The 25,937-nt window shown below is 54.4% G+C and overlaps 1 protein-coding gene across 3 annotated transcripts in view; it reads right to left on the bottom strand.

Annotated features, from left to right (window-relative positions):
* PPIP5K1 (diphosphoinositol pentakisphosphate kinase 1) overlaps positions 1-16,601 on the bottom strand; it is a 45,741-nt gene extending 29,140 nt beyond the window's left edge. For 2 of the 3 annotated variants that reach the window (XR_010026210.1, XR_010026211.1), the window contains exons 1-23: positions 16,549-16,600; positions 14,995-15,502; positions 14,217-14,412; positions 14,040-14,130; positions 13,382-13,467; positions 12,986-13,140; positions 11,707-11,808; positions 11,425-11,586; positions 10,935-11,056; positions 10,618-10,719; positions 8,742-8,828; positions 8,420-8,495; positions 8,012-8,121; positions 7,639-7,724; positions 6,515-6,643; positions 4,356-4,477; positions 3,814-3,996; positions 2,992-3,133; positions 1,942-2,165; positions 1,689-1,816; positions 1,100-1,214; positions 290-397; positions 84-200 (exon numbers count right to left, since the gene is read on the bottom strand). Coding sequence is in view for 1 of the 3 variants with exons in the window: in XM_063142597.1 (XP_062998667.1) it covers positions 84-200; positions 290-397; positions 1,100-1,214; positions 1,689-1,816; positions 1,942-2,165; positions 2,992-3,133; positions 3,814-3,996; positions 4,356-4,477; positions 6,515-6,643; positions 7,639-7,724; positions 8,012-8,121; positions 8,420-8,495; positions 8,742-8,828; positions 10,618-10,719; positions 10,935-11,056; positions 11,425-11,586; positions 11,707-11,808; positions 12,986-13,140; positions 13,382-13,467; positions 14,040-14,130; positions 14,217-14,412; positions 14,995-15,144 (2,793 nt within the window). In the remaining 2 variants the exon portion in view is untranslated. Of the gene's footprint in view, positions 1-83; positions 201-289; positions 398-1,099; positions 1,215-1,688; positions 1,817-1,941; positions 2,166-2,991; positions 3,134-3,813; positions 3,997-4,355; positions 4,478-6,514; positions 6,644-7,638; positions 7,725-8,011; positions 8,122-8,419; positions 8,496-8,741; positions 8,829-10,617; positions 10,720-10,934; positions 11,057-11,424; positions 11,587-11,706; positions 11,809-12,985; positions 13,141-13,381; positions 13,468-14,039; positions 14,131-14,216; positions 14,413-14,994; positions 15,503-16,548 lie in introns of all 3 variants that reach the window. The other variant, XM_063142597.1, reaches the window with a different exon arrangement.
* Between the last annotated feature and the right edge of the window lie 9,336 nt (positions 16,602-25,937).

Here is a 25,937-nt window from a genome sequence, read left to right as displayed (position 1 = left end):
GGGGGTCCAGAGGAGGGGAGCTCCATGCCCCCCAGGGGCGGGGTGAGGTGGCAAGTTCTCTTCCAGAGCCGCAGCAGGCTCACCTCTGCTGACGCTGGGCGGAAGCCGCATCCCGCCGGGGCACTGCCGTCCTCCTCGCAGCCCTTCACTCCTGGGCTGAAATGCAGCTCCACGTGGAACCTCTCCTCAGAGGACGGCTCCTGCCAAGACAGCAAGACGCCGCTGCTGGGGAAACGGCGGGTGCGGCCTGGGCCCTGGGCCTGCCCCGGCTCCCGCCACCGCCCCTCACCTTGTTGTTGTCCTCATAGAGCATGACGACTATCTGCGTCATGTAGTTCAGCTCTGAAATGGCGCTGAGGTAGTCCATGGCCCTCTTCCACTGCGGGTCTCTAGATTCCTGGCATACACAAGGGGGGAAGAAGCCCAAGGTGTCAGAGCCGACCCGGGCTGAATGGGCAAGCCCAGCTGCACGGCCCTGCAGCCTGCCTGGACTCTGGCAGTGGCCAGAAGGGCTCCTGCACAAGGCAGGCTTTGTAGCCCACAGCCTTCCCCAGCTGTTCGTGCTCCCATTGGCTGAAAAGCCCAGCATGCGTTGGGTGCTTTTCTGCCTCCTCAGCTCCACTTGGTTCCCACAGGAAGCAAAGAGCCAGACTCCCCCATTGCGCAGCCTGGGGGGGGGGGGGGAGCTGCTGAGCAGGACTGAGAAAGGGACAAGAGCGCATCGGCAGTGGGGAGAGGACGCGACCATGCCGAGCAGCATCCGCCACATCCCCAAGGCGGGAGAAGAGCTCACCCCCTCGAGGCAAACAAAACAGAAAACGCTCGGCCCTGCAAGCCACGGAGCCCTGCGCCAGGAGACGGTGGCTGCTGGCCGTGTAAAAGGGCTTCCTCCCAAAGTATGTTTTGTGGGGGTCTGGGGGGCTTCTGCTGCAGCCGGTGCAAGAGTCAGCCAAGCCTCGCAGGAGCTGGTGCACTCTGGCTCAGCCACTGCACATCCCCACTGAGGCAAACGGAGACCCGAACGTCCAGTCCCAGCGCCCCCGCCCCCGGCTGGCTGGCTGGCTGGCTGGCTGGCTGGCTGGCTGGCTGGCTGGCTTACATCCAGGAGGCCCCCGTAGCGGAAGACGTTGAGCAGGGAGTGGACGTGGCTCTCGCTGGTGAAGTACAAGCGCGTTCGGACATGGCGCCCTGGAGACAGGACCCCTCTCGAGTACCTGAGGAGACCAGATCAGTGAGAACTGGGTGAGCCGCTCAGCTCAGGCTGAAGACGCAGACGAGATGGAGGCGGTGCTCAGTGGCAGCAGACGTTCTAAGGCCTCTGGCCCCAAGAGGGTTCGGAGGCAGGTGCCAAAGGGGCAGGCAGAGCGGGAGGGAGGGAGGACGGCTCAAGGGCCGAGTGCGGCAGCTCAGAGTCACCCCGTGAGCCAGCCGTGTCCCAATGAGGCAGAAAGCGCAGTTTGGCTTGCTGGGTGGAAGCCGGCTGTGGCTGCCAAGGGCGAGAGGAGGCAAGAGGTCTGCCTGAGGAAGGCCTCCTGAGTGGGTGGGCCACAAATGCAGTGATGCTTCCTGCTCTGAAAAGGGAGTGAGCCCAAGAGACATGGGGCACAGCAAAGGAGAAGCAGGGACATCACGGTGCTAGCTGCCCTCTCCCCATAGGGAATCTGCCCCCCCTTCTAAACAGTCCTTACAAGGGGTGCAGTTTGTTGACGGATTCATCCTCATGGGTCCTCTGCAGGTCCAGTTGGATCTTCCTGATGAGCGGCAGGCAAAAGCCAACGGCAATATCCAGCTTCTCTTGCTTTTTAATGCCATATTCCTGCAAAGGAGGAGGCCGTGACCCAGGAGGCACATCGAGAGAGCTCTCTGGCTGAGCCAGGGGACAGGGGCTCTAGCCAGGACAGCCCACAGCTCTGCACAGCCTGCGGCCACACTGCACCATACCTGAGGGATGACGATGTCCGCCAGGGCCTTGGAGAGCCGGAACAAATCCGTGGTGCCCTCCAGCTTGAGGGTGGTGTTGTGCTGCACGTCGTACTTGACACAGTCGTAGATGTCCGGGATCTTGCTGATGTCATAGCGGCTGTTCTTCAAGCGGAAGTCCTGCTCCAGCTTCTTCCAGCGCTGCAGCATCAGCTCTAGGGTCTCACTGTGGTACAGCTGCAGGTCTAGAGAAGCCACAGCGCCCACGGTGGTCATGCCCAGGTTCAGGACACCCGCAGAGGGGGTGAGATCAGAGGGCCCTTGGCAGGGGTGGTAGAAGGGAGCTGGGAGCTACTGGCAGACTTCATGGGAGACCTGCAGGTTCTGGCAAAGGGTTCTGACTCCCAACGCTTTCAACAAGGGCAACAGCAAAAAGACCCCCACAAAATTAAGCTTCTGAAATTAAGAGACTGTGGGGGGGGGGGGGCAGGAAAGGAGCCAAGAGTGGATTTCTGTGCGAAAGGATTGCAAACTTGATTCTGATACAAAACAGATTTCTAGGCATGGGGGCCATTCCTGGATTCTGGGCATGTCTGCTCTCCACTTCCCACTATTTTACAAAGTAAATCCTGCAAGCCTGAAAGGGGGGGGGGGGATTGCAGACTTCAGGGATTGCAGGATCTACTTTGTGTCTTTCACCAGGACCGCAAGGTCCACCTTCAGGAGCCAAGTGCGACACACAGTGGCTCAGCATGTTGGGACACCAAGAACGGAGGAGCACGGTGCCTTGGAGCGCCTACTCCGTCCAGGAATTTGTTTTTAGAACCAATAACGAAACTCACAGTCAGGTCACACAGAAATCCGCTTCTGTTTGCCTGCACCCCCTGCAGCTTTCTTCCACATCTGCAGCCTAATTTAAAAGGAGTCAGAAACCTGTGGTCACCCAGTGACCTATCAGTAAATCCCAACCTCCCTTCTGCACGCCCCCCCACCCCCCGCTCTAGAGCCCCTGGATACAAGCCGCAAAGCACCCTCCTCCTCCATCCCCAGGACCCACTCTCCTTCCCCCACCTGCAGATATGGGGTCTTCCAAACGTTTCTGGATCTGGGACGTGAGGCTCTCAATCAGGTCAAAGACACGATCACAGATTTCCACAGGATTCTGGATGATGCCCATGGACTTGGTGAGCGAGGCACTGCCCGTAGGCGCCAGCTGGAGGGAGAGGAGATTCAGCACTGATCAGCAATGTTCCCAGGCCAGCAGTGGCACCCTTCACGGAAAGCCCTTCTGCAGAGATCTTCCCCCCACTCCTGGCTCTGCTCAGCCCCCCAGTGCCAGCTTGCCCTAATTTTCTTTCGGGATGCCTGCAGGTTTTTCATTTATTTATTATTTATTACATTTTTATACCACCCAATAGCTGAAGCTATTGGGTGGTATATTTTCAGAAGCTATTGGGCAGCATATTTTCAGAGCGAAGAGCCCTTAACTTGATATCCTTGAGGACTAGATGCAGGCTTTCAAGTCATACCCACCAATATTCAGGCTGGTTTGGTTTCTTCTTAAAGGGCTTTTAAAACCATTTATTTTAGATTGGTAAATTGATGAGCACTTCCCTGCCTCACCACGTGAATGCTTTGCTTAGTCACAGAGGTTGCACACGGAAGTGACGAGTCATCACTGCATTTTTAGGAATGATCAAACAGGCTATAAACGATGTGTAGTGAATCATCTTAGGAAAAGTTACCCAAACTGGGCAACATGGATTTTACAGTTTTACCGTTTTAGTTGTTAACTGTTGGGGATGGGTGGGCTTTTTGCCCTGAAAAGCAGGATTTTTTAAAAAAAAGGAAAAGGAAAAAGACAGTGGCTCTGCTGCCCAGGCTGCCCATTACCTTCTCGTAGTCCTCTTCACAGAACGTGGCATCCTTCTGCATGATGTCCCGGAGACGCGCCTTCACTCGGTGCTGGCAGCTGCTAAGGGAGTCGCCATCGCTGTCCAGGAGGCCGTTCATGTTGGCACTCTTCACCATCTGCACCAGGATGGGCGTCAGCTCCCCCTCTAGAGCAAGGAGGCCCTGCAGAGAACAGGCACATGCTGCCCTAGCCATGGTTCCAATTCTGATAGGACCACCCCGGTTTGTAAGAAAGCCACATGCAAGGTTTGCTTTGAGGTGGATTCCTGCATGGAGCAGGGGGTTGGACTCAATGGCCTCAGAGGCCCTTTCCAACTCTACTATTCTACGATGCAATACCCCACAGAATGAAAGATGCTCACAGCGTGGCTCCAGGCAAGAGAGACAGGGTAGGTGAGGCATCAGCAACCTCCCCAGCACTGGCAAGAGCTCGTCAGCTTTGCAAGAGGATTCGGCAGAAGCTGCTTTCCCCAACCCACCCCCAGAGAGGAGGAGGAGGAGGAGGAGGAGAAGCAACCCACCTTTGCAAATGCTGCTGCTGTCATCTGGACTCTGCCTTCATCGGAGGCGTAGATCTTGAGGTCGTGGCGGTAAGTGCTGTGCAGCCGAAGTAAGCCACATCCCGGGAAGCCAGCATAGTCCCCTGGGTGGAGGAGAACAGCGCATGGCCAACAGCTGCAGCCTAGATCCATGGGGCTTCCATCCCAAGCACACCCTTTTCAGGCATACTTGAAGTGGAGGAGAGGCTCTGGCAGACCAATTCTGGCACATCTGAAGGCCACCATCCCAGGGCAGGAATGGCCACTTGGCAACTGGTGGCCTGATCCAACTGTTCCTCCACTTAGAAAATAATCCCCGGGTCCACCCTCAGTCACAAACACTTATTTTTACTGCATGATCCAGGTTACACCCCTGAGTTCCTTTGCACAGTTGGAGCCGGAAGATAGCCAGCATAACACCAGCCTTTTGCCACTGCAAGGGCAAGGAAGAAGTGGAGCAGGGGATGAATCCTTTGTTCTCCTAGAGCTCAGGGAGGATGCAACTTCAACAACAGGGCGGGGTAAATCAGAAGACTGCTACTTCCCAATCAGTGTGAAGGACAGAATACTGACTAACGCAGCCTCAGCCAGGTTACCTGAAGGACCATCTCCTCCCCAACATGCCTGGCTAGACCCTAAGATTACCTTCAGAGGCCTTTTCTGGGAGCCCCTGTCGAAAGTGAGAAGGACTCCCAGAGGACATGGCTGCTTCTGTCGCAGCAACCCAGTTGTGAGGCTCTCCTGGTGCCCACAGTGCACCCTTTCCAGCGTTTTAAGGCTTTCAGTTTCTGTTTTAAATCCATTACTATATTTTAAATCTTTTAATTGCAGCTAGGTTTCATTTTGGTTTTTATTTTTATTTCATACTGTCATTTTAAACTTTTATTTTATAAAATAATAAACTTTTATTATTTAAATGTCAGAGAGCTTTGGCTGACATGGAACTGTAATAAACCAACAAACTCTGCAGTCAATTCTAGCACACCACCAAGAATGCATAAACAACAACAACATAAACCAATTTCCAGAGGGCGGCCACGTGAGTTTATTGCAGCAGAAACAGCCAAGAGTTTTGTGGCGCTTTAAAGACTAACACCTTTGTTCTGGCACGGGCTTTCATGGACCACAGCCATGATGCATTCTGGAGAATTTCCCGGAGGGCGGGTGGTGGAATTGGAAACAGTGAGGTCAGAAGCAAAAGTGACAATTTCATCACTAATAGCGATCATTCACAGTGCAGCTGTGGTTAGTAACAGAAACACCCTGCCACCAGGTAAGACAATTAACACATGTAAGGTTAAGGTAACAATCCTTTATCCTGATTCAAGCCAGCAGCAATAGAATTAAATCTGTGGCTGAATTCTCACTTAGCTCTAATTCTCTTGTTCTCCGCTTGCAAGAACAGGATTGCTGTGTGAGGGTTAGTGACTGCCTGAGGGCATGAGCCGCTGCTTCACCCCCGACTAGACATGGAGGCCTCTGGCAATGTGGGCTCTTCACAGCACCATGCTTGTGCATGGGGTGGGGGAGGCATCCTGGTGATGGTGCCATTGCTTCCGTGCATGGCCAAAGCGGGGGCCTCCCTGGGGCGTTGCTTTATGATTGGCGGATGCCAGCAGAGTTGCCAGGGGGCAGCCAGGGAGTGCCATTGGAGTTACTCTGCCATCTTGTGCAGAGGGAGCTCTTCTTGGCTGCCTGCTTTGCTGTGCTGTTGTGGTGTGTGTGTGCGTGCCTGCCTGCCTGCCTGTGTGTGAACGACATTGCTACAACTATGTGACCATAGGGCTTTAGGAGGGGCCTGCTCAACTTCAGAAGAGATCATGTGGTTCAACAGGGCAATCACTGTGTCCATTTTAAGGGAAGGGTGGTTCCTTCCTAGGCAAAGTACTGTCCTCAACAGCCCTCTGAAAACAGCACAGCCCCAAACCAGGCTGTGCTGATCAAGTTTCCCCCAGCTGGCCCAGAAAATCCCTCCCTGTTTGTGACCCCGCTTTGGAGCCTGGGTCTTCATTTCAGGGATGCGTCAGCAGACAGCACTGTGCCACAGGGAACCGTCTGTGTGCCTTGAGCAGGGGGAGGGGATGCAAAGAAGCCCCCCCCCCTCCCATCCCCTGCCAGTCTCACATGGCAGCCCATCTCACCTTGGCCCCCTGGGTACATGCAGCGGAAGGCCCGGCCCAGCTCCTCCGCTTGGACTCTCCCGGCAGGAGTCAGCTCGCCCCCCCACTTCAGCACCAGCAGCAGAGATGGAGACGCGTCTTTGCAAGGATCTGAACGCAGCAGAGAAGCAGAGTCACCCCCACCCAAAGAGCAGCGTTGGGCGGGGTGGCTGCTGCCCAACACGGCTCTCCCCACCCAGAAAGCCAGAGAGAGACGGGACCAGGCGCTCCAATGGCTGGAATGAAGGCGAGGAAAAGGGGGAGGTGTGCAAGCACGCTTCTAGGTGTTGTGAAAAGGGCCGGGAGCCACACACACACACACACACACACCACACCGCTCTTGAGATGGGGCTTCTGGCAATGCATTCTGCAGTTCTATACCACTTTTCCTCAGAATGGAACACAGGAAGCTGCCTTACACCGAGTCACACCCTTGGTCCATCTAGCTCAGTACTGTCAACACTGACTGGCAGCAGCAGCTCTCCAGGGATTCAGGTGGGATCCTTTTCCTTGCCCTCCCTGGAGAAGCCGGGGATCAAACCTAAGACCTTTGACATGCAAACCACGTGCTCTGTCACACTGGGCTGTGCCCCCCCCCATGAATTCTTTTGGTAATCCTGAGGAAGTCAGTTCCATCCCCAAGGAGGCAAGGCAAGAAGAGCGAGTGAGCTGCTGCTGCCTCAGGTTTTTCAGTGTGATTTAAACTGGGGCCTTCCCAGTGGAGGCTCTTAACCCCTTTGCCCCATCAGCAGAAGCCCCCTCCTACAGCTAAGCTGCCACAGGGAAGGGGAGTGGCCGGCCGGCCGGCCAGCTCCTCTAAGGGGCCCTCGGGGGCAGAGTCAATCGCACAGAGCTGGCGTGTTGGGTCTGCCGTCTATTTATATGCTTTTATGGAAAGGGTCACACCTTGCAGAATGCATTCTTCACCTTTCTAAACAGCCCAGAGCGCTTTAGATGTGGGGCTGTACAAAAACATCATGAACAGTCATAACGGCGGCAAGATGCCCCCCATGGCTCCCACCCTGTAGTTGCCAGCACAGGACTCCCAGCTACCTGTCCAGGACCCACATGGCCAGACACGGCCTTTGCAGGAGCCAGATACATGCCTTCCTCTTCACTGGATGCTTTCGGCCGGCCGTGGGGTAGGTAAGTCAGCTGGACTTTGCGGTTGATGCCAGAGAAATGTCCATACCTGCCGGGAGGAAAGGAGCGCTTCACTCTCTGCACGGGAGGGTTCCCTTCACAGCCCCACCGTAAAGGGAAGCAGCTCGCCGAGCCCCCCCCCCCCCCGCTTCTCTCCTTAGTCCTGGGCCACGGAGGTGCCACGGTGGGCCTTGAAAGGCCTGCCCTGCAGGGGAAATCAGCGCCTTGGGCACAGCGAGGAGGGGGCAGAGGGCTGCCCAGCTAGTTCTGATGCCAGCCACGCCCTCACGGGGCTCCCGTGGGAAAGTGGCCACAGCCTCCCTGCCCTTTCCTTACATCTCCAGGACAGTCTTGAGCTGCTCCAGTTTGGATTTCCGCTCCTCCACCTCAGAGTCACTGTGACTCTCCTGCTCCAGCACCAACAGTCGGGCAATGTCCAGCACCTCCTGCAGGGCGAAAGGGTGGCTCAGGCTGACCAGGCTGCAGGAGAGGGCGAGGTACTGGGTTCCACAGAAAACCTGGCCAACACGTGTCCTGGCCTCACCTACCTACCTCTTCCCGCTGATGGCAGGGAAAGCCTCTTTGGCCAGCAGCTGGACCTCTTCGCTGTCACGGGGCAGGCAGCTCGCCTACCCCTCCCTCCACGTGTGGCTCGAATAGCCCCAGTTCCTCCCCAACCCTAAGCCAAAGCCAGGCCAAGAAGGGAACGCTGAAGTGCCCACCATTAGCCACCGCTCTCCTCACCTGAAGCTGCTCAGGCTTCTTCAGTTTCAGCTTCCCAGTCTTGTAGCCCTCGTATTTTTCAAATAATGCAAAGAACCTGACAACAGAGAGAATGAGCTGCAGGGTGTGTGCCTGGTGGAAAGGAGTGATAGAGGCCCGTGAGCCACCTGTTCTGGGGCCCCAGCAACACAAGTCACGAGAACCAGGAGGATATTTCTAATTTGGAGCTGGCAGGACCTGGAACAAGGGGGCCGTTGGATTGCTCAGTGGAGCTGAAGAATCTGAGACTGAGAAAATAATGGAGAGCCCAGCAAAGGAATGCCGCCCCACAACCTCTGGTTACCTAGAGTGCTTCACCTCCATTTTCATCTTCTGCTTGGGGGTACGATCACCATGCCGTATAACTGCAATCACACAGCGCAGCTCCATCCTGTGGAAAATGTGCTCAAGTTCAAAGGACAGTACAGACACACCCTGCGTTCCACCCTGGGGGCAGCATCTTGACCTGCCTCACACCTCCCTCTCAAAATAGCCGTACTCAGCAGAGGCAATTGCCTTTCCCAGGCTAGGAGGCCATCAAAAGGGCATCACTCAGTGGTCAACTGCCCCGGCAGGATGGCTTCTTAAAACAAGGAAGTTGCTCAGAAGGAGCTTTCTCAGTCACTGGAAGTAAAATGCCATCTCCGTAGCACAAAATCAGAGGAGCTCTGCAAACCTTGCGGCGCGTAAGTCCTGCTTCTGCTCCTTAAAATGTACAACTAATGTAAACCGAGTAGAAGGCAACCACATGAATCAGGCCGGCCTGCAACTAGCAGGCAAAGAGGGCGGCCCTATGACGGCGCCAACCTTGGAATAAGGTTTGTTTCAAGAGGAGAAAGCGGTCTGCTCCGAAAGCTCGGCCGAGGGCCTCTCTTAGCGCAGGCAAGATTTCCTGCATGGGCAAGAATAGCCCGAAGCCTGTCAGCAAACACAAAGCTGCACAGCTTTCCAGTCCAGATCCGCTTCCTGGCCTCCCCATGCGGAAGTTCCCCCAGCTGCTGCTGCTGAAACCACTACCAAGAGCTTCGCCAGAATCAAGCTTCGCGTCATCTCCTGTCCTGGCCCTTCCCGATTCCTCCAGTGCAACCGGCCCGCACGCTTTGCCTCCTCTCGTTGACACCCCCTCCCCGCAGCCATTCCTCCCTTTCCCCCAGCAGGAAGTGCCACCGCCGGCCTTTCCTCTTCAGCGCCTCTAAAAACCTGGGAAAGACACTCTGGTCTGCACACTCTATGGTGCAGGAGGATGCTGTCCCCTCCTGGGCCATAGAAGTCACCCTTTCCCCACCACTCATGAAGAAACCGTGTCCCAAGCAAAGGGGAAGGAGCCTGCAGCGGAGGGGGCTGCCTCTCGGGGCACACCCAAGTCTCCTTGGGGCAGAGAGAGGAGGAGGAGGAGGAGGGGGCAGAGAGCGGGAGAGGAAGGCGTCACCCGCACAACTGATTCAGTTAGCACTGGTGTCTGGGTTCCTACTGGCGAGTGATGCTGCTTCTTCTTCTTGGTCCAGCCCCACCCCTTTTGGACGTGCACCCCCTGACGAGTTCCCCAGCATGAGAAGCGGCCCCAGACCCAAAGTAAGCTTCCCATCCCTGTTCTCCAGGAACCGACAGCAGTGAAGCAGCAAAGCTCTTTAGGTCCAAGGAGCACGTGGCTCAAGTTGCAGCCTGCAGGGCCCTCTCTGGGGCTCAAGGGAAGGACACTCCCCCACTTCATCTGGTGGGGGGGGGGAGGGCTCAGCGCCCCCATGTCGGGAAGGTCCGGGAGCACCGTGCAGCTTCCTCCCCTCCCTGGGGTGCTGCCCTTCTGCTGGCTGGGATGGCTCGGGCTGTGGGAGCTGGACCCCATCAGACCATTGTGGGGCAATGCATCGTCCTTCACTGCCTCCTAACTGGGACCAAGTCTGGGGACAAGGGGAGGGGTGCTGGGCCGGAGATGGAAGAGGAGGAAGAGGAGAACTGCCGGCTGAAGGCAGCCCTTGGGGGCCCCTGCAAGCTCCCTGACCAACTTCAGCAAGAAGTGCAGCCTTTGCCCCACCCCAAGAGCCCCCTTGAAGGACCCCCCTCCTCTCCTCTCCTCTCCTCTCCTCTTGGGAGCAAGAGGCTGGAGCGCCACTCCCGGGGGAGGCCCACTCCAGAACGGCATGGGAAGCCCCAGCAGGGACTCCCGGCCCAGTAACACTCACATCGTCCCTGAAGTGGTGGGCACAATGGGGATGTCTTCAGCTTCTGTGGGGATGGACCAGGGGATCTGGAACTGGGGCGCCATTTCACGCATTATGATGTTCCTGGCAAAGCAAGAGAGGAGCCGGACCTTGTGAGGGAGCCCTTGGCCACCGCTCCTTCCTTCCCCACCAAAGAAGCCACCGGTCTCAGGCAGATGTGTTTGGAGCTGGTCACGCCCTGCTGGGACAGGAGTGCCCACCCCCTGTCTCCTGCCAGGAGGACGCTTGACATAAGACCAATGCTTTTTCCTGCTGGTGACTGACACACCACCACACACCCAAGGATCTTGGCACAGTCGTCATAATACTTCATGGAGTTCTTCACAAAACTGAAGCCGTTGACGTCACAGACGAAGGAGTGGCCATTGGCCCGTAGGAGGTCGAAGCCACACACGGTCTGCTGCAAGGAGCAAAACAGAGCGGGGAGTTGTGGTCAAAAGGGCGTCAGGGACAGAGCAAGTCCCTGGGCAGCTGCTTCATCACCTTCATCTGCAGGAGGACAGCACTTAGGGCAAGCCTTGCAGGACCGTCTCCAGGAGCCCTCCAGCTCAGCCTCAGGACCCTCTAGGCAGAAGGTGCTGAGTGCTCCCGCTCTAAGAGCAGAGGCAGCCACACATGCTGACTGAGGGAGAAAACAGGCGGCCCCTCTTGTTCCCCTGGGCATTTGGGAGGCCTTCGTGGGAAGCTGTGTCCCAGGACATCCACACCTGAGGGGCAGCAGAGGTATTCCAGGAGAGCTCTGGGAGACCCCCAAAGAAAGACACCAACCTTGAAGGCCACACAGACTTTTCTGGCCACCAGCTTCTCTATGGCAGTTAGCATAACTGGGTAGCGGATCTCTTTCCCTTCACTATCTCGTTCAACCTTTCCATCCAGAGCAGGGGACTTCCGTGCCTCCGCATGAGCATAGTCAGGGCCAACGGTGTACACCTGAGCCACAGAAACCAAGAGCTTATGGCTTCACCCACCCCAGCCCAGCCCACCCCCACACCCCGCATTGCAAGACATGCTCCTCTCCTCTCCCCTACCCCACAGTAACACCTTCCCTACCTTAACATCTGTGCCGTCTGTGGGCATGAACTCCTCATAGATGTAGGATCCTGTCTTCCGCACATTGCTCTCTGGGGAGTAGACGCTGCTCCGGCTGCCAATCTGAAAGCACAAGGGAACTCCACAAGGGACTGCGAGGCGGAGATGCCAGCAGGCAAAGAACAGGCAGGCGTGCCAAGTGGTCCAGGGCAGGGCTGCTGGCACCCCAGCCCAGGCCAGAGCCCGACTAGGAGCCCTGCTGAGCAAGAGCTCAAGGCCACTGTGGCTGCCTGGATGGACTCGCCCAGCCTTGTGACGAGAACGACACCAGAGGGCAGCACCTCCTTCAAACCCTCAACGGCTGGATTGCCAGGCCAGAGGGGAGCTGTCCGGCAGCTCCCACGGGGGCCTCCCTTTGCCGCTTCTCCCCTCCACCTGTTCGCCATGGCCATCCTGCCACTCCTTACACCACTATTCATTTCCCGTCCCCCGAATTCAAGATGAGGAACAACCATGTTAAACTAGAATGTATTTTTTGAAAAATATTTTAAATATACTGATCACGTCGTTTTGCGGAAAACCTGATTACAGTTATCCCGCTCGTTCCGCTTCAAACAAAAAACATCCAAATAAGAAAACCTTATAGCACCTTCTAGAATACAAACATCGGAAGCCGGCTTCTACGGAGCCAGGGCCTTGGTCCGTCTAGCCCAGTCTTGCCAACACTGACTGAGAGCAGCAGCTCTCCAGGGTTTCAGGCAGGGGTTTTCCCAGACTTTCCTGGAGATGCTGCTGGGGACGGAGCCTGCATGAAAACCAGGGGCTCTAGCAGTGGCCCAGGACGAGTTCAGATTGCGTTTCCAGGAGCGCAGAAATGATCACTAGGGACATCTTCTCAAAGAGGAGGATAGATCTCGGTGATTGTGATAGGACACCAGGAAAGAAGCTACCTCAAGCATCCTTGTATTATTATTTTTTTGGTAGCTGGTGTTTGTTGTAAGCTGCTTTGGGCACAATCATGTGGAAAAATGACATAGAACTGAACTGCTGGATGAACGGCCCAAACCACATAGATACAGGACAGTGTCGGAAAATAACGAGGTGCCAGGCCTGACGGTCATCCCTCTGTGAATGCTTTGGGCTCCCACAAGGGCCATCATGGTCATCCAGGAATCCTACCCAGCTCACCCGAGGCCATTTTAACGAAACCTTTCGCCTATCGGACAAACTCTCTCCAGCAGCAGCAACACGAGGCCCCCTTGCGCTGGACTTCCAGCTTCCCCCCCCAGCCCCTCCTCACCTTGCGGAAAAGGCGCTGGCTGCCCCCACCAGCTGACGTGGGATAGTAGATATAGACGTTGTGATCCTCAGCACTGACGGGCTTCTCTACAAACGGCTTGGGGAAAACGGCCCCGTTCACCTCCACGTGGTCCTCCCCCTCCACGAGGTTGCACTCTACGGCAAATGCACAGCCGGTGCGTCAGCGGGGAGCTGACCCAGTCCCACCAGCCCTCTTGTTTCCCACAAGGGCAAGCCGTTTCCCTGCTCCCCTCAGGGACACATCTGGAGTGTCCTTGGCTGGAGACGGGTCTGAGGTTACAGGGATGGGAGGTGGCTTTTGCCACCTGCAGGCTGGAGCATCCTGCTCAAAGTCATCGCCAGCAGCGGTCCCACCCTCTCCTTCCAGGCCACTCACCGTCCGGCTTGTCAGGGTCTCGGTTGAGCACAGCATAGCGGGGTAGGTCTATTCCCTCTTCCTGCAGGATCCGATACACCTCCCGCCTGCAGAGGACACAGAGCACTGACCGGGCTACCACCACAAGGAAGGCCTTGCTTATGGCTTCCCTGGGCTCACAGAGTGCCCAGCACAGCCAGGCAGCCCTCCCTGGACCATGGCATCCCTTCTCCATAGGGAAAGCCCAGCTGAGAGACCACCCATGCCCAGTCAGGCTAGGCTGTCTAAGAAGGTAAAGAGACCCTCCTTGCTTAGAAGCAACTTACAATACAGGACAAGCACATCAGAGCGTATTTAAATTCTGCATCAAGAAAAGCCGAACTTAGTGCAGTGGATCTCTTCTGCCTATTTCGGATCATCTATTTAGACTTTGCCCTGCCTCCCACCCCCACGCTGGATTTCCTGCTGTACCAGTCTGGCTTCTAAGAGGCCAACAGGCACTAGTCACAAGCTTCCAACTTTCAGCTTTGCTGCCGTCGGGGCTGGGAAACAAACACAACCTCTCAAAGAACTGCATTCTGCACCTGCACTATTTGCAGCATACAACCAGCCCGGGGAATGGCCCCCCTCCCCTGCAGGCCCACCTTAGAGTCCACCTGTGCGTCGGCCACAGTCCTACCTGTCCTGAATGTAATATTGCATATCAAGGTCATTAATCAGGAAAGGGCTGCGAAGCCGGGCGTAAGCAACCGCCTTGTCCAGCGGAAATCCTGAAAGACAGCAAGCGGGGCCACGCTCAGCGATGGCCGGCAGGAGCCAACAGCCAGGGGAGCCGGCTCTCCGGAGGCGCGTTTACCTTTGGAGTGGAAAGAGATGAGGCAGTCGCAGGGCGGCCAGTTCTCCACGGGCTCGTTCAGGATGACATCTTCCCCCATGATCACCACGGTGATGTACTCAAACTTGCACAACCGCTCCAAGATTTGTGTCATGGGCTTGGATTTGGACTTTTTGGTCATGGCACAAATGCCAACCACAATCTGCCGCTCCGGAGGCTGAGGAAATGCCAGCGCATGGGCCTAGAGCCAGGCAGCTCCTGCCCTGTCATTAAAACAGCCCCTACCCCCACATCACCCACCCAGGCCAGGAAAATCTTCAGCAAGCCTTGGAGGAAGGGACAGGCCAGAGCAAACTCCCCGCCCTCCACAGGCACCGCCAAAGAGAGGAAAGGCAGCCAGGGGCTCCACAGCAGCGCTCCCAGCTCTGCGCGTTGCATTGCACCTGGGAGCAGCTAAGGGGGCAGAAAGGATGTGCTTAGTCCATGGCAAGCTTGAGGTAACCCACTGCTCCAGAGTAAGTAAACAGAGGAAAATGTCTCTCCCTTTCTTTTCTCAGCAGCTCCATTCCAGTACTGCTCAATCTAGCTGCTGTTTTTGCAATACTCAGCATCTACCCAGAAGAACTGCAGGACCCCCTGGGCGCAGGCTTGTCCGGGGGAAGCCATGCGGTTCCTTGCCCCCAGCCTCCAATCTCATGAATGTGCTTGTATTTGTAGCCCACCCAATCCTAGAGGCACAAGCAAAATCATAGGGCAAGGGGCCCGCTGCCAAGGCAAGCCCCAAGCCCAGGCTCCTTACCGACGCTTCCTCCTCCTCCTCATCCTCAAAGAAGTCAATCTCATCCATCTTCATGTCTGATCCCAGGAAGTCCACCTCGTCATCTCGGGAGCCCACAAAGAACTTGGGAGCTGTGGTGTCGCCCTTAAGAGTGGTCGTCCAGGACGACATGCCAGTCTGGGAGGCCAACCATCCCCGCTCTGCAAGCACGGCAGAATCAGAAGGAAGCCCGGCAGGCAGCAAGGGCAACTGGGGAGCAGGGAGAGGAGCCGCAGCGGCAAGCAGAAGCACGGGGAGGGCAGCGAGCGCTCTGCCCCAACTGGCTGGGAGACCGCGGCATCCTCCTCCTCCTCCTCCTCTCTCAAGCCAGGGCTAGGCCGCCTTACACCGCTGCATGGCTCGGGCTGCTGGCTAAATCAAGCAGCAGCAGGAGGTGGGCCTAAATCAAGCAGCAGCTTCCAGTGGTCCAACAGCCTTGGAGGGGCACGGGCCGCTTCCCTGAAGCCAACTTGTCACGGAGCCAGGCAGCCTGCAACAAGAAGGAAGAGCTTCAGCCGGCAGCGCCAGCGCCGAGGCCGAGGCCGAGTTCGCTCCGCACGCCGCGGTGCCCGGGGGGCCAGCCAGGGCCCGGAAGCCGGGGAAGCAGGAGCGGCAGCGGCGCCCACCCGCCCGCCTCCTCCTCCTCCTCCTCGGGCCTGGGCTCGTGCTCGCCGCCCGCCATGGGGGCAGCGCAACAGGCTGGCCTCTGGGCGCGCAGGAGCGGGCCGCCCTGTCACTCGCCGGCTCTCGCTCCAGGCCTCCGGGCCTGGCCGGGCTGCTCTCAGCCTCGTTTCCTGGGGTGTTTTCGAACGCCGCACGTGGAAGGGGGCCGGGCTGCCGTGGGCGGCGGCCTTTCCTGGGGCCGAGGTTCGCGCTGGCAGCGGGGCTGGGGGCCTTGAGCCCCGCGTGTGCCCCCTGGGCGCGGGAACGCAGCCGGGCCTCCTCCCGAGCAAGCGGGGCCGGCGCCGGGCTCGGGGCCACACTCACCTGAGCGGCCCTGGGGGGGGGGGGGAGGGGCGGGGATCCCAGCTCGGGGAAGGAACACAAATGAGGCCCCGCAGGCTGAATCGGCGCTGCCCGTTCTCGGCGGCTTCTTCAAAAGCCGTCCTATTTATCCTTGCAGCTCGGGAGGGAGGGGAACGCGCGCGGCAGAAGCACTTGGATGTGAGCCACGGAAGACGGGGTCGCAGCACCCTATCCAGCATGAGGGATGATGGGAGTTGTAGGCCAAACATCTGGAGGGCCGTGAGCTGCGCACCTGTGGCCTGTCCAGCCGCCCCCGCGCAGGGCCCGCCTGCAGGGCCTGAGCGCCACGGGGGCCCGGCCCGGCGAGTTCGCCGCGGGGGTCGGGTCGGGGTTCGGGTCGGGCCGGGCCAGCTGGGCGCGGGGTGAAGCGGCTCCTGCGGAAACTCCCCCGCCCGGGCGCGAGGGCGGGGCCAGGGGAGAGCGGCCCCCCTCGCGCGCGCCCCCCACCCCGCTCCGCCCCACCCACCCACCGGCGCGCGCCCCACCGTCGCCCCCGCCCCGCCTGCTCACCCGCCAGCCTCCGGGCACAGCCTAACCCAGCAGCGCCGGCGCGGAGCGGCGGGCCAATGGCTGCGTGCTTACTGCCGGCCGGCAGCCAGTGGGTGCGCGGCGGAGGCGGGACACGCCAAGGTCAGGCTGCTTTGTCCGTCGCTCCTGCGGCGCTCGGGCGGCCCCTGGTGGGCGACGGCGGGACGGCGAGCAGGCGCCTCCGGCCAGGCCCGGACCCGCTCCGGCTGGGGCGGCTTGCTGCGAGCGGGTCCCGCCGGGCCTGCCACCAAAGCGGGTTTCCCCCCGTCCAATTCCGGCTAAGTTGCATGCAACCGTAGGTGCACACCCGCGCACACGTACACACGTGTTTCACAATCCTCAGGCTACCGCAGACTTCCATCAGCTTTATGGTACTGGCGGTGCCTATTGCAAAAAGTGCCACTTGCAGCTAATGTGAACTCGGCATGGAAAGACACTTTTGCATGGAAAGGTGGGCTACAAGCGTTTAAATGAAATACCCAATGTTGGCAAACTGCTTGGGCATGAGCTGCTCATATTTGGTGGACTGTGGCATGATTACCTTAAGAAAAGCAGCCCTGAACAGAGCTAGTCAAGGCTTGGAGACATTATAGGACACCATAGCATTAAGCAAGCAATTTTGCCATGAAGGCAAAGAGCATTAAGTCACATAAGTCCGGATTTAGCAACAACACCACTCATTCAAGCAGCACCAGATAAAGTGATCTATGATTAGCTCAAGTACAACAATCAGGGAAGTTAGTTACGCATGCACATCCCAGGCACTATGGTTGTTCTTCCTTGTGTGGCATAAGCACTGACAGGGAATCTTAAACGCAAAGACCTCGGACTCAGCACTAGATTTTATCCCAAATAGCTGCCCTTGATGGCTCTGGCCGCAGGTCATTTCAGCCTTTTGACATTTCACCCAATACTGACTCTCATCAAGATACACCCTCTTTTGTTTGATTGCCTTCGTAGGAGCTCTTTGTAATCTTTGACCTAAAGCCCTGCAAAAACCATGGGCTTTCAGCCTTCGATGTTCCTGGGCTGGTCCCACTCTGCTGAAATCAGGCATTGGCTTCCTGGTTCCCTTCTTTCATTGAAATGTCAGGAATTTTCCTGCAACCCACCCCCACCCCCTCCAGTGCTGCCCCCAGGACGGCCTTAAGGATCGCTGGAAAGGGATCTTTCAAACCCTCTTCTATCCACTGCAAATGGTAGCTTCCTCCCCTGTATCCACTTGCCTGTCATGCTTGTGTGTTAGCAATTTGATCTATTTTTGAGCCAGTTTGGGTTGGAACCTTCGAGGAAGCCTGGTCAGCCAGTGGAAAGGCCTGAAGCCAGTGGCCCTCCTTTCCCTTTCAGCCTGAAGATCTGTGGTCAGCCAGATCTTCTAGAGGAACTGGCCCACAGTGGTCAGAATGAAGTGTCAGTTGCACCCTGGTGGGGGCACGCCTGTGTCCCTTAAGGGAAGCCGAGAAAAAGCAGATGGTACACTAGGGTCTGGAAATTAGAGGATGCAGGAAACCAGAGTTCTGCCTTCCTTTTGCAGCAAATAATTAGTAAACATGTTTAAACTGTGATTATGTATCCACCATGGTTAGGAATTGTTCACACAACATGCTAAGCCATAATGTTTAGCTCAAAATGGTTAACCACCGTGGTTTAGCATATTGTCTGAACAGGGTCAGTGACTGTGTGCAAGGACTAACCTTGGTGCACCAACCACTCTGTGAACATTTCCCCCCTCCCTGCTCTTGCAGTTGCATTTCCCCACACCTCCCCCCTCTGTCTCCCAGAAATGTCGGGGCCTCCATTTTGCTTAGCCCCCAATCTCTGCAACATCCTCAGAACCATAGTCCAGCCCAGTCCAATCCAGATGCTCCGTGCACATCTGCAGCATAGTCTTCCGTGCACAAGCAGACTTTTTGAGTTAACTTCCCACCACCTTGATGCATGGATCATATTATTAATTTTGCCATTTACTGCATTTGCTTAATATATCTAGGAGTGTTTGTAATTTATGAAGTAATTTTTACCTTTCTAGACTTCATATACTGCCTTTTGCCAGCCAGTTAATTCCCATGAGTAATTACTGTGTATATTTTAATTGTTTTATAAAAATAAGCTTTTACTTGTGTGTTTTTCAAATAAAACAATACGTTAAATAATTTAATATCATGAGATAGCATTAAGCACTTCCATACGTATTTATCCTGATCATGTTTTCATACAATTGGATTTCCTTGTCTTAGCCCTTATCTTTATCAACATGTATTCTGTTAACCCAATAAATATTTCCATAAAAGACCACAAAGATTAATTCTTTGTGCTGTATCATAAAGTTTATGAAATCCCACCATGTTGTGTTGATGTTAATCCTTTCATGTACATTTTTGTATGCCTTTCTTATTTGGTCAACTTTTCCATTAGGCCTTTTGACCAGAACCTAAATCTCCATCGTTGAATAGTTGGATTGTGAAGGCAGAATTCAAGTAGGTGCTCTTGCCATGGCCAATTCCTGTCCACCCCACTAATTCCAAATCTGTTGCGCAAGCGAGACCCACTGTTTATACAAGGTAGATTTAGTGCTTCCTAGCAGGAGCCCCAAAACAAATGAAAATGCTTGTTTCTAGAATGACAGCTCCTTCCTGAAATGAGCATTTCCGGTCATGTTGGGTTTATTATTTACAATATTTGTATACTGCTTCCTATTTGAGGTATTCGGAGCAGTGAGCAAATGGGATAAAAGAATAAAAATAATAAAAACATCATTAAAGATTACATTTTAAAAGAGCAGGTACAGATTGAACCAAGGCCAGTCATTCTGGGAAAGCTTCTTGGAACAATAATGTTTTCAGGAGGCACCTAAAACAATACAATGTTGGTGCCTCCCTGACCTCCGATGGCAGGGAGTTGCATAAGAAGGGGGCCACCACACTGAAGGCTCTTCTCCTGGTGGTCTCCAATTGGTCCCAGGTAAGTTGGTGAAGGAGAAGGTGCTCTCCCAGGTATCCTGGTCCTAAGTTGTTTAGGGCTTTGAACACTAATACTAGAACTTTAAACTTGGCCCGGTAGTGAATAGGCAGCCAGTGCAGTTCCCTCAGCAAAGGACTTACATGCTGAAAAGGGGCAGCTCCTGACAACAGCTGAGCTGCAGCATTCTGCACTAGTTCCAGCTTCCAGAGCAGCTTTAAGGGCAGCCCCACATAGTGTACATTGCAGTAATCCAGTATTGAGGTTACTAATGTCTATGCAACCGTGTTCAAGTTATCCCTGTCCAGAAGAGGCTGTAGCTGGCGAATCAGGTGAAGCTGGTAAAAGGTACTCTGAAGTACCTTGAGGTAAAAGATACTCAGGTGAAGCTGGTAAAAGGTAAAAGGTACTCTGTTGCTGGAGGCCCAAGTGGCCATGGCCACTTGGGCCTCCAGCAACAGTGATGGAAGTAGGAGTACCCCCAGACTACAAACCTGATCTTTCAGAGGAAGCACAAGCCCACCCAGGAGAGGCACCCTATCTCTGGGTCTCAGGAACCACTCACTCACAGAACTTCTGTCTTGTCAGGATTCAGTTTCACTTTATTTACCTTCATCCAGCCCATTACTGAGTCTAGGCACTGGTCCAGGACTTGCACAGACTCTCTTGATTCAGATATCACAGGGAGATAGAGCTGCCTGTCATCAGCATATTGATGGCATTTGGCTCCAAATCTCCTAATGACTGCTCCCAATGGCTTCATGTAGATGTTAAACAACATAGAGGACAAAATGGTACCCTGCAGAACCCCACAGCTCAATTGCCAAGGAGCTGAGGAATAGTCACCCAATGTTATTTTCTGAAATCAACCCTGCAGGTAGGACCGGAACCACTCTAACACAGTGCCACCAATGCCCATCCTGTGGAATTGATCCAGGAGGATACCATGGTTGATAGTATCAAAACCCAATGAGAGATCAAGCAGAATTAACAGGGTTGCACTCCCACTGTCTCTCGATAAAGAACATCCATCAGGGTGACCAAGGCTGATTCAGTCCCATAACCAGGTTGAAACCCAGACTGGAATGGTTCTAGATAATCAGTATACTTCAAGAGTGCCTGCAGTTGTTCTGCCACAACCCTTTCCTAAAAATGGGGTGTTCGCGACTGAGTGGTAGTTGTCTAGTACCATTGGGTGCAGGGGGGCTTCTTCAGGGGTGGTCACGCTACTGCCTCCTTAAGGACAACAGGGACCACCCCTTCCCAAAGGAAAGCTTTTATCACTCCCTGGACCCACCAAACCACACCCCCTCAGCTAGCTTTTATTGGCCAGAAGGGGCAGGGATCAAGAGGGCAGGCGGTCAGTTGCATTGCTGCAACCACCTTGTCCACGTCATCAGGCTACAGTAAGTTGAAGAAATGGTTGCCCTGGAAGTGCTAAACCATGACTGTGCGAGAGGTGGGGGTCAGTTGTGCCATGGAAATGGCAATGTATAAGACAGATGGAAGGGGGAGTCTCAGCGCCCCGTTGAATTCTGCCCTGAGTGCTTTTTCCAACTTCTCACCAATTTCATCCTAGCTGCTATCCAAAAAATGCCAGAGGACCCTTGTTTTTTTAAATTGTTTTCATTGTCATATATTGAGAGTAATCCCACCATTGGAAAGATACATATCACTTGATCTGGAATTAAAGCAGCCTCCTTAAACAACTTTTCCCCAAAACTGATTGATTGCCTTGCTCAACTGGAAAATACTTCCAGTACTTGGGTGAGGTGTTTTTTTATAAAGACAAGAAAGTTTCTAGGCATGAGATATCATCTGTAAAGTTCCTTAATCATATTTTATTCATTTTTTGCCGTGGCAGATTACATTGTGGCTTGCTGGTCTTTTCCCCATCCCTGAATAATTCCATCCATTGCAGGAAATTGTATATCCAATAATTATATATATAATTGAGGTCGGACCATTTGTGTCTGTATTATTTTATATTAGGAGGTTTTCAAACTGTGTTTTACGATATACTATTTGCACTTTTATAATGAGCATATTATTATATGGCAATTTGGTTACTTGTATCAAATCAAATTTTGTATTTTGTAACAGATTTCAATTGTTCCCTGTTTTGCAGGGCATCTCCAGGAAAGAAACCTTTCAGTCTGCAAAGGCTATGGTTCTCCCAAGGTCTGGAATCAAGTAAATTTGTTTTCAATTTTTTTTAAAAAAAAAAGTGAAATAAAAAGAGAATGTTAAAGAAACAGTCTGCCATGCATGGCCGTTGGCCTCCATTTGTGCCATATTAACAAACTGCACTTCAAAAAAGAATGATCTTTCTCATTAATATTTTCAGTTGTTTTTTCATCTAGATCAAATGTTAAGTTCCTTCTGATTGTCATGTCTATTCATAGGTTTTTTGAGTAATTGTCCAGAACTTTCATCCACTGCCTATGCTGCAAAAATAAATCTGAATGTTCAGCATTCCTAAGCCTCTTTTTTTTTCTTTTTGGTTTGCTGAAATAAGACAATGTTGACAAGTCTGGACTTTTTGTTGTTATGTACAAATTGTGTAAATAATCTCTGCCATGTATTTAACTAGTGTTCTGATAGATATGTTGGAATCATAGAACCATAGAATAGTAGAGTTGGAAGGGGCGTATAAGGCCATCGAGTCCAACCCCTGCTTAATGCAGGAATCCACCCTAAAGCATCCCTGACTGATGGCTGTCCAGCTGCCACTTGAAGGCTTCTAGTGTGGAAGAGCTCACAACCTCCCTAGGTAACTGATTCCATTGTTGTATTGCTCTAACATTCAGGAAGTTTTTCCTGATGTCCAGCCAGAATCTGGCTTCCTGTAACTTGAGCCCATTATTCCATGTCCTGCACTCTGGGAGGATCGAGAAGAGATCCTGGCCCTCCTCTGTGTGACAACCTTTTAAGTATTTGAAGAGTGCTATCATGTCTCCCCTCAATCTTCTCTTCTCTGGGCTAAACATGCCCAGTTCTTTCAGTCTCTCCTAATAGGGCTTTGTTTCAAGACCCCTGATCATCCTCATTGCCCTCCTGGAAAGGTCTGAAATAGGTAATTTAGCTTCAGCAAGGCTGTCATCTTCAAGGATGCAATTCTGTTGAGGTAGGACAGGTTCTGGGTTGTCCATTTTCAGAATAGGTTCCGTGTCTGCTTGGAAAAGGGCTTGTAATTCAGCTTAAAGAATTTTTCCCCTACTGGTTTGGAATATGAATCCTTAAGTATTTAAGGCTATGAAAGATGGAAATATTGCTAGTCATGTTCAGTTTAATTTTTATTCTTGTGTCATTTTCAGACCGAGAATACTTGATTTGTGCTAATTGTTTTTTTTATAGCCTTCTGTGATTTGCAAAGTTCTTGTCAACTCAGCTTTGGGGTGTGTCAACATCACGGCAATATCATCAGCATGAGGGAGGGAGGGAGAGAGAGAGAGAGAGAGAGAGAGAGAGAGAGAGAGAGCACCTCCCTCCCTGTACTTGAATTCAGTTCAAGAGCGGATCCTGTCCGAGTGCATTTGCTAGTGGTTCCATAGCAAAAGCAAGTTGAGGGGACGAGGGAGCTTGCTCTCTTCCCCACCGCATTTTAAAGGGCAGTGAATCATAATAGTCCATCCTGATAATTGCCCAGCTGTAGGCCTACAATCTACCACCAACCAATCTGACTATGCCCCCCTTTACACAGCTATTTTTGCAGCACGTTCCTATCTAGCCATACCATAGAAGTGTGGACAAGCTCTCTTTTCAAGGTGGGCTACCCTTCACAGCCTGATTCAGAACAGACACATGCTTTCTACTTTTGAAACCGAATTGAGTGGCTGGTTCTGCTCTTCAGCAAAATAGCCTAAGTTGTGCTCCAGAGAAACCTCTCCTTCTGAAAACATTCCTGGCAGAGACATCAGTTTGTAGTTCTTGCCACCGTCTTGCAGAAGAGACCAAAGTTCATTATGAGTACGTGACAGCAATCACCCAGACACACCTGTCCACAGGTAAACAAAGGCCAGACACACCCTCTAGCAGCTGCAGCAGTTTGCAGTTCTGAGAAAAGAAGGGACATTCATGGACCAGAAGCTCTGTCACCATGGGATGTCAGGAGTGAAGAGCTTATCAGCATCTTGTGTGACTAGACCACTAAAATGACCCTGTCCCTTATATGGGGTGCCCCATATAAGGTGAACATAAGAGCATGCTGGTGCTCATGGAATTATTGGAGGCTCCTTGGTCAGAAGGTTGGCCGGAGGGTGGGGAGGAAATTCATGTGAAAGCACCATGTGTGGAAAGCTTCCTGCTGGCCTCCTGGGAATTCTACCCTCTGATGGTATGAATTGGGCACATTTAGCACATCTTCCCAAGGTCACCACATTATCCTCTTCAGAATTCCCCTTCTTGAATGCTGCCCCTCTTGCTCCTCCCGGTCTTGTTATACTTTTCCTCAAATCAAGCTTGTGTCTTTGGAGATGGCTGTCCCTTGCCTGGCGTTCCATCTACTCTACAGTCTTTTACAGTCCTTCACTGCAGAACTGCACAGCCAGCCCCTGCTCTGCATTCTTGCAGGCAACACAACCACGCCTACTGCAGCAGCAGCCTGCAGCCTGCACTGGGCATCCTGAGATCTGGCTCAGACACACACACACACCTCTCTCTCTCTCTCTCTCTCTCTCTCTCTCTCTCACACACACACACACACACACACACACACACACACACCACACAACAAAGTTGGTCAGGGGACCATGCAATGACTCCAGCAGAAGGGGAAGCTGCAGTGAAAAGGGAAGGGAACAACACACAACCAAAAAACCTTAAAATGATGGGAAAACAACTAACACACCCTGCTGTCCATAGGAAAACTTCCAAAACCCACTAAAAGTTGTCCACACATGGAAGAAGCCAAAGAAGCCAAGTTGCTGTGAACTGCTGAGAGAGCTTCAGCTATTAGGCCATATAATCATGTAATAAATTAATAAATAAATGAATGACTAGCTGGGATATGCCCCAAGCACACACCCACACACCCTGCCTTGCAACGCAGGACACACAGTGATGCTACCGCATCCGAGTGGCACAGGCTACAAAGGCCACTCCTCTGCCAGTCCACAGGCAGGCTGAGAGGCAGGGCTCTCCTGGAAGGAAGGAAGGAAGGAAGGAGAGAGAGAGGAGCCCACCTAATGCACACACACACACACACACACACACACTGGCTGGAGTCTCCAGAGGACACACAACCCTCCTGTGCAAGGGTCGAAGGCAAGGGGCCAAGCAGGGAAAGCAGCCCATGGAGGGCAGGGCAGCCCCATGTCCCACAGACAGCTGCAGGCTCCAGTGGTTCACTGCGTGGCATGGGGGTGAGGAGCCCTCCCCCTTGTTCTGAGGGACACTTCTTCCAGGGAAATTGCCCAGGGCCACATGCTGGCAGGGGCTGGGGACAGACGTGGACAAGCCCCGCCCCCTGGCTCTCATGATCCAGGTGGCCTTGGGTGCCACTTAGCACCCAGTCTCAGCACATGATGGATGAACAGAGGCCCTCAGAGAGGAGAGGGCAGATGGCAAGAGGCTCCGTCACCCTGGCCTCCGGCTGTGCACATGCAGAGCTCCCAAGGAAGGTGAACTCTGGTGACGGGAAATGTGCAGAAAGGGCGCTGTGCCCACGAAAGAGTGCTGGGCCTGAAGCAGCCTCGCCTCTGGACACGCGTGGGAGCTTGAGCAGTCGTTGCCTCGGTGAACGTTGCCTTCCCCGCAGGCAGTCTAACGCAAGGACTTGATCCTGGAGACGCTTTTTAAAAACGAGACCTGAGATCCCTGCAGTCCTTTTGTTAACGGGCCCAAGGGCTTTCGGAGCATAACGGGGGCCTTTTCTCCTCCCGGATCCAAGGCAGCACGGGGGTGGGGTGGGGTCGGGTGGGGTGGGGGTGAGGCAGCCTTCGGCAATGGCCCTCCGGGACTTGCTGGGCTGGCCCCCCCTCCTCCTCGCGCAAGGCGGGCGGGAGCTGCCGCCAGGAGCGCAGGGCGGCCTCCCGGAGCACCTTGCGGGCTGGGCGCGGCGGCCTCGAGGCTCGGGCGCGCCCTGCCCAAGCTGCACTTTGCCCCTGCGGCGGGATCAGCCCGGCTCGCGGCCCGCGCCCGCGGCACTTCCCTCGGCTGGCCCGCCCGCGGGCCGGCGCTGTCCACCGCGCGGGTGCTGAAGGGCGCCGCCGCCGGCAGGACCCCTGGCAGGCGGCCAGGCTGGGCTGGGCTGGGCTGGCGGCGGCGGCGGCGTAATCCCCGCGCTGCTCCCCTCCCCCGCGAGCAGTGGCATTCGCGGCACGTCCCCGCCCGCCTCGCTGTGCGAAGTCGCCGCCCGCCCGCCCGCCTCGCTTGCTCGCCCGCCTCGCTCGCCCCTCCGTCCTGCCGCGGCA

The sequence above is a fragment of the Elgaria multicarinata genome, chromosome 16 (genome assembly GCF_023053635.1).
Source record: "Elgaria multicarinata webbii isolate HBS135686 ecotype San Diego chromosome 16, rElgMul1.1.pri, whole genome shotgun sequence".
In the NCBI taxonomy this organism is placed as follows: domain Eukaryota; kingdom Metazoa; phylum Chordata; class Lepidosauria; order Squamata; family Anguidae; genus Elgaria; species Elgaria multicarinata.
The sequence above is the reverse complement of the archived record's forward strand: the minus strand, read 5'-3'. Positions and strand labels throughout refer to the sequence as shown.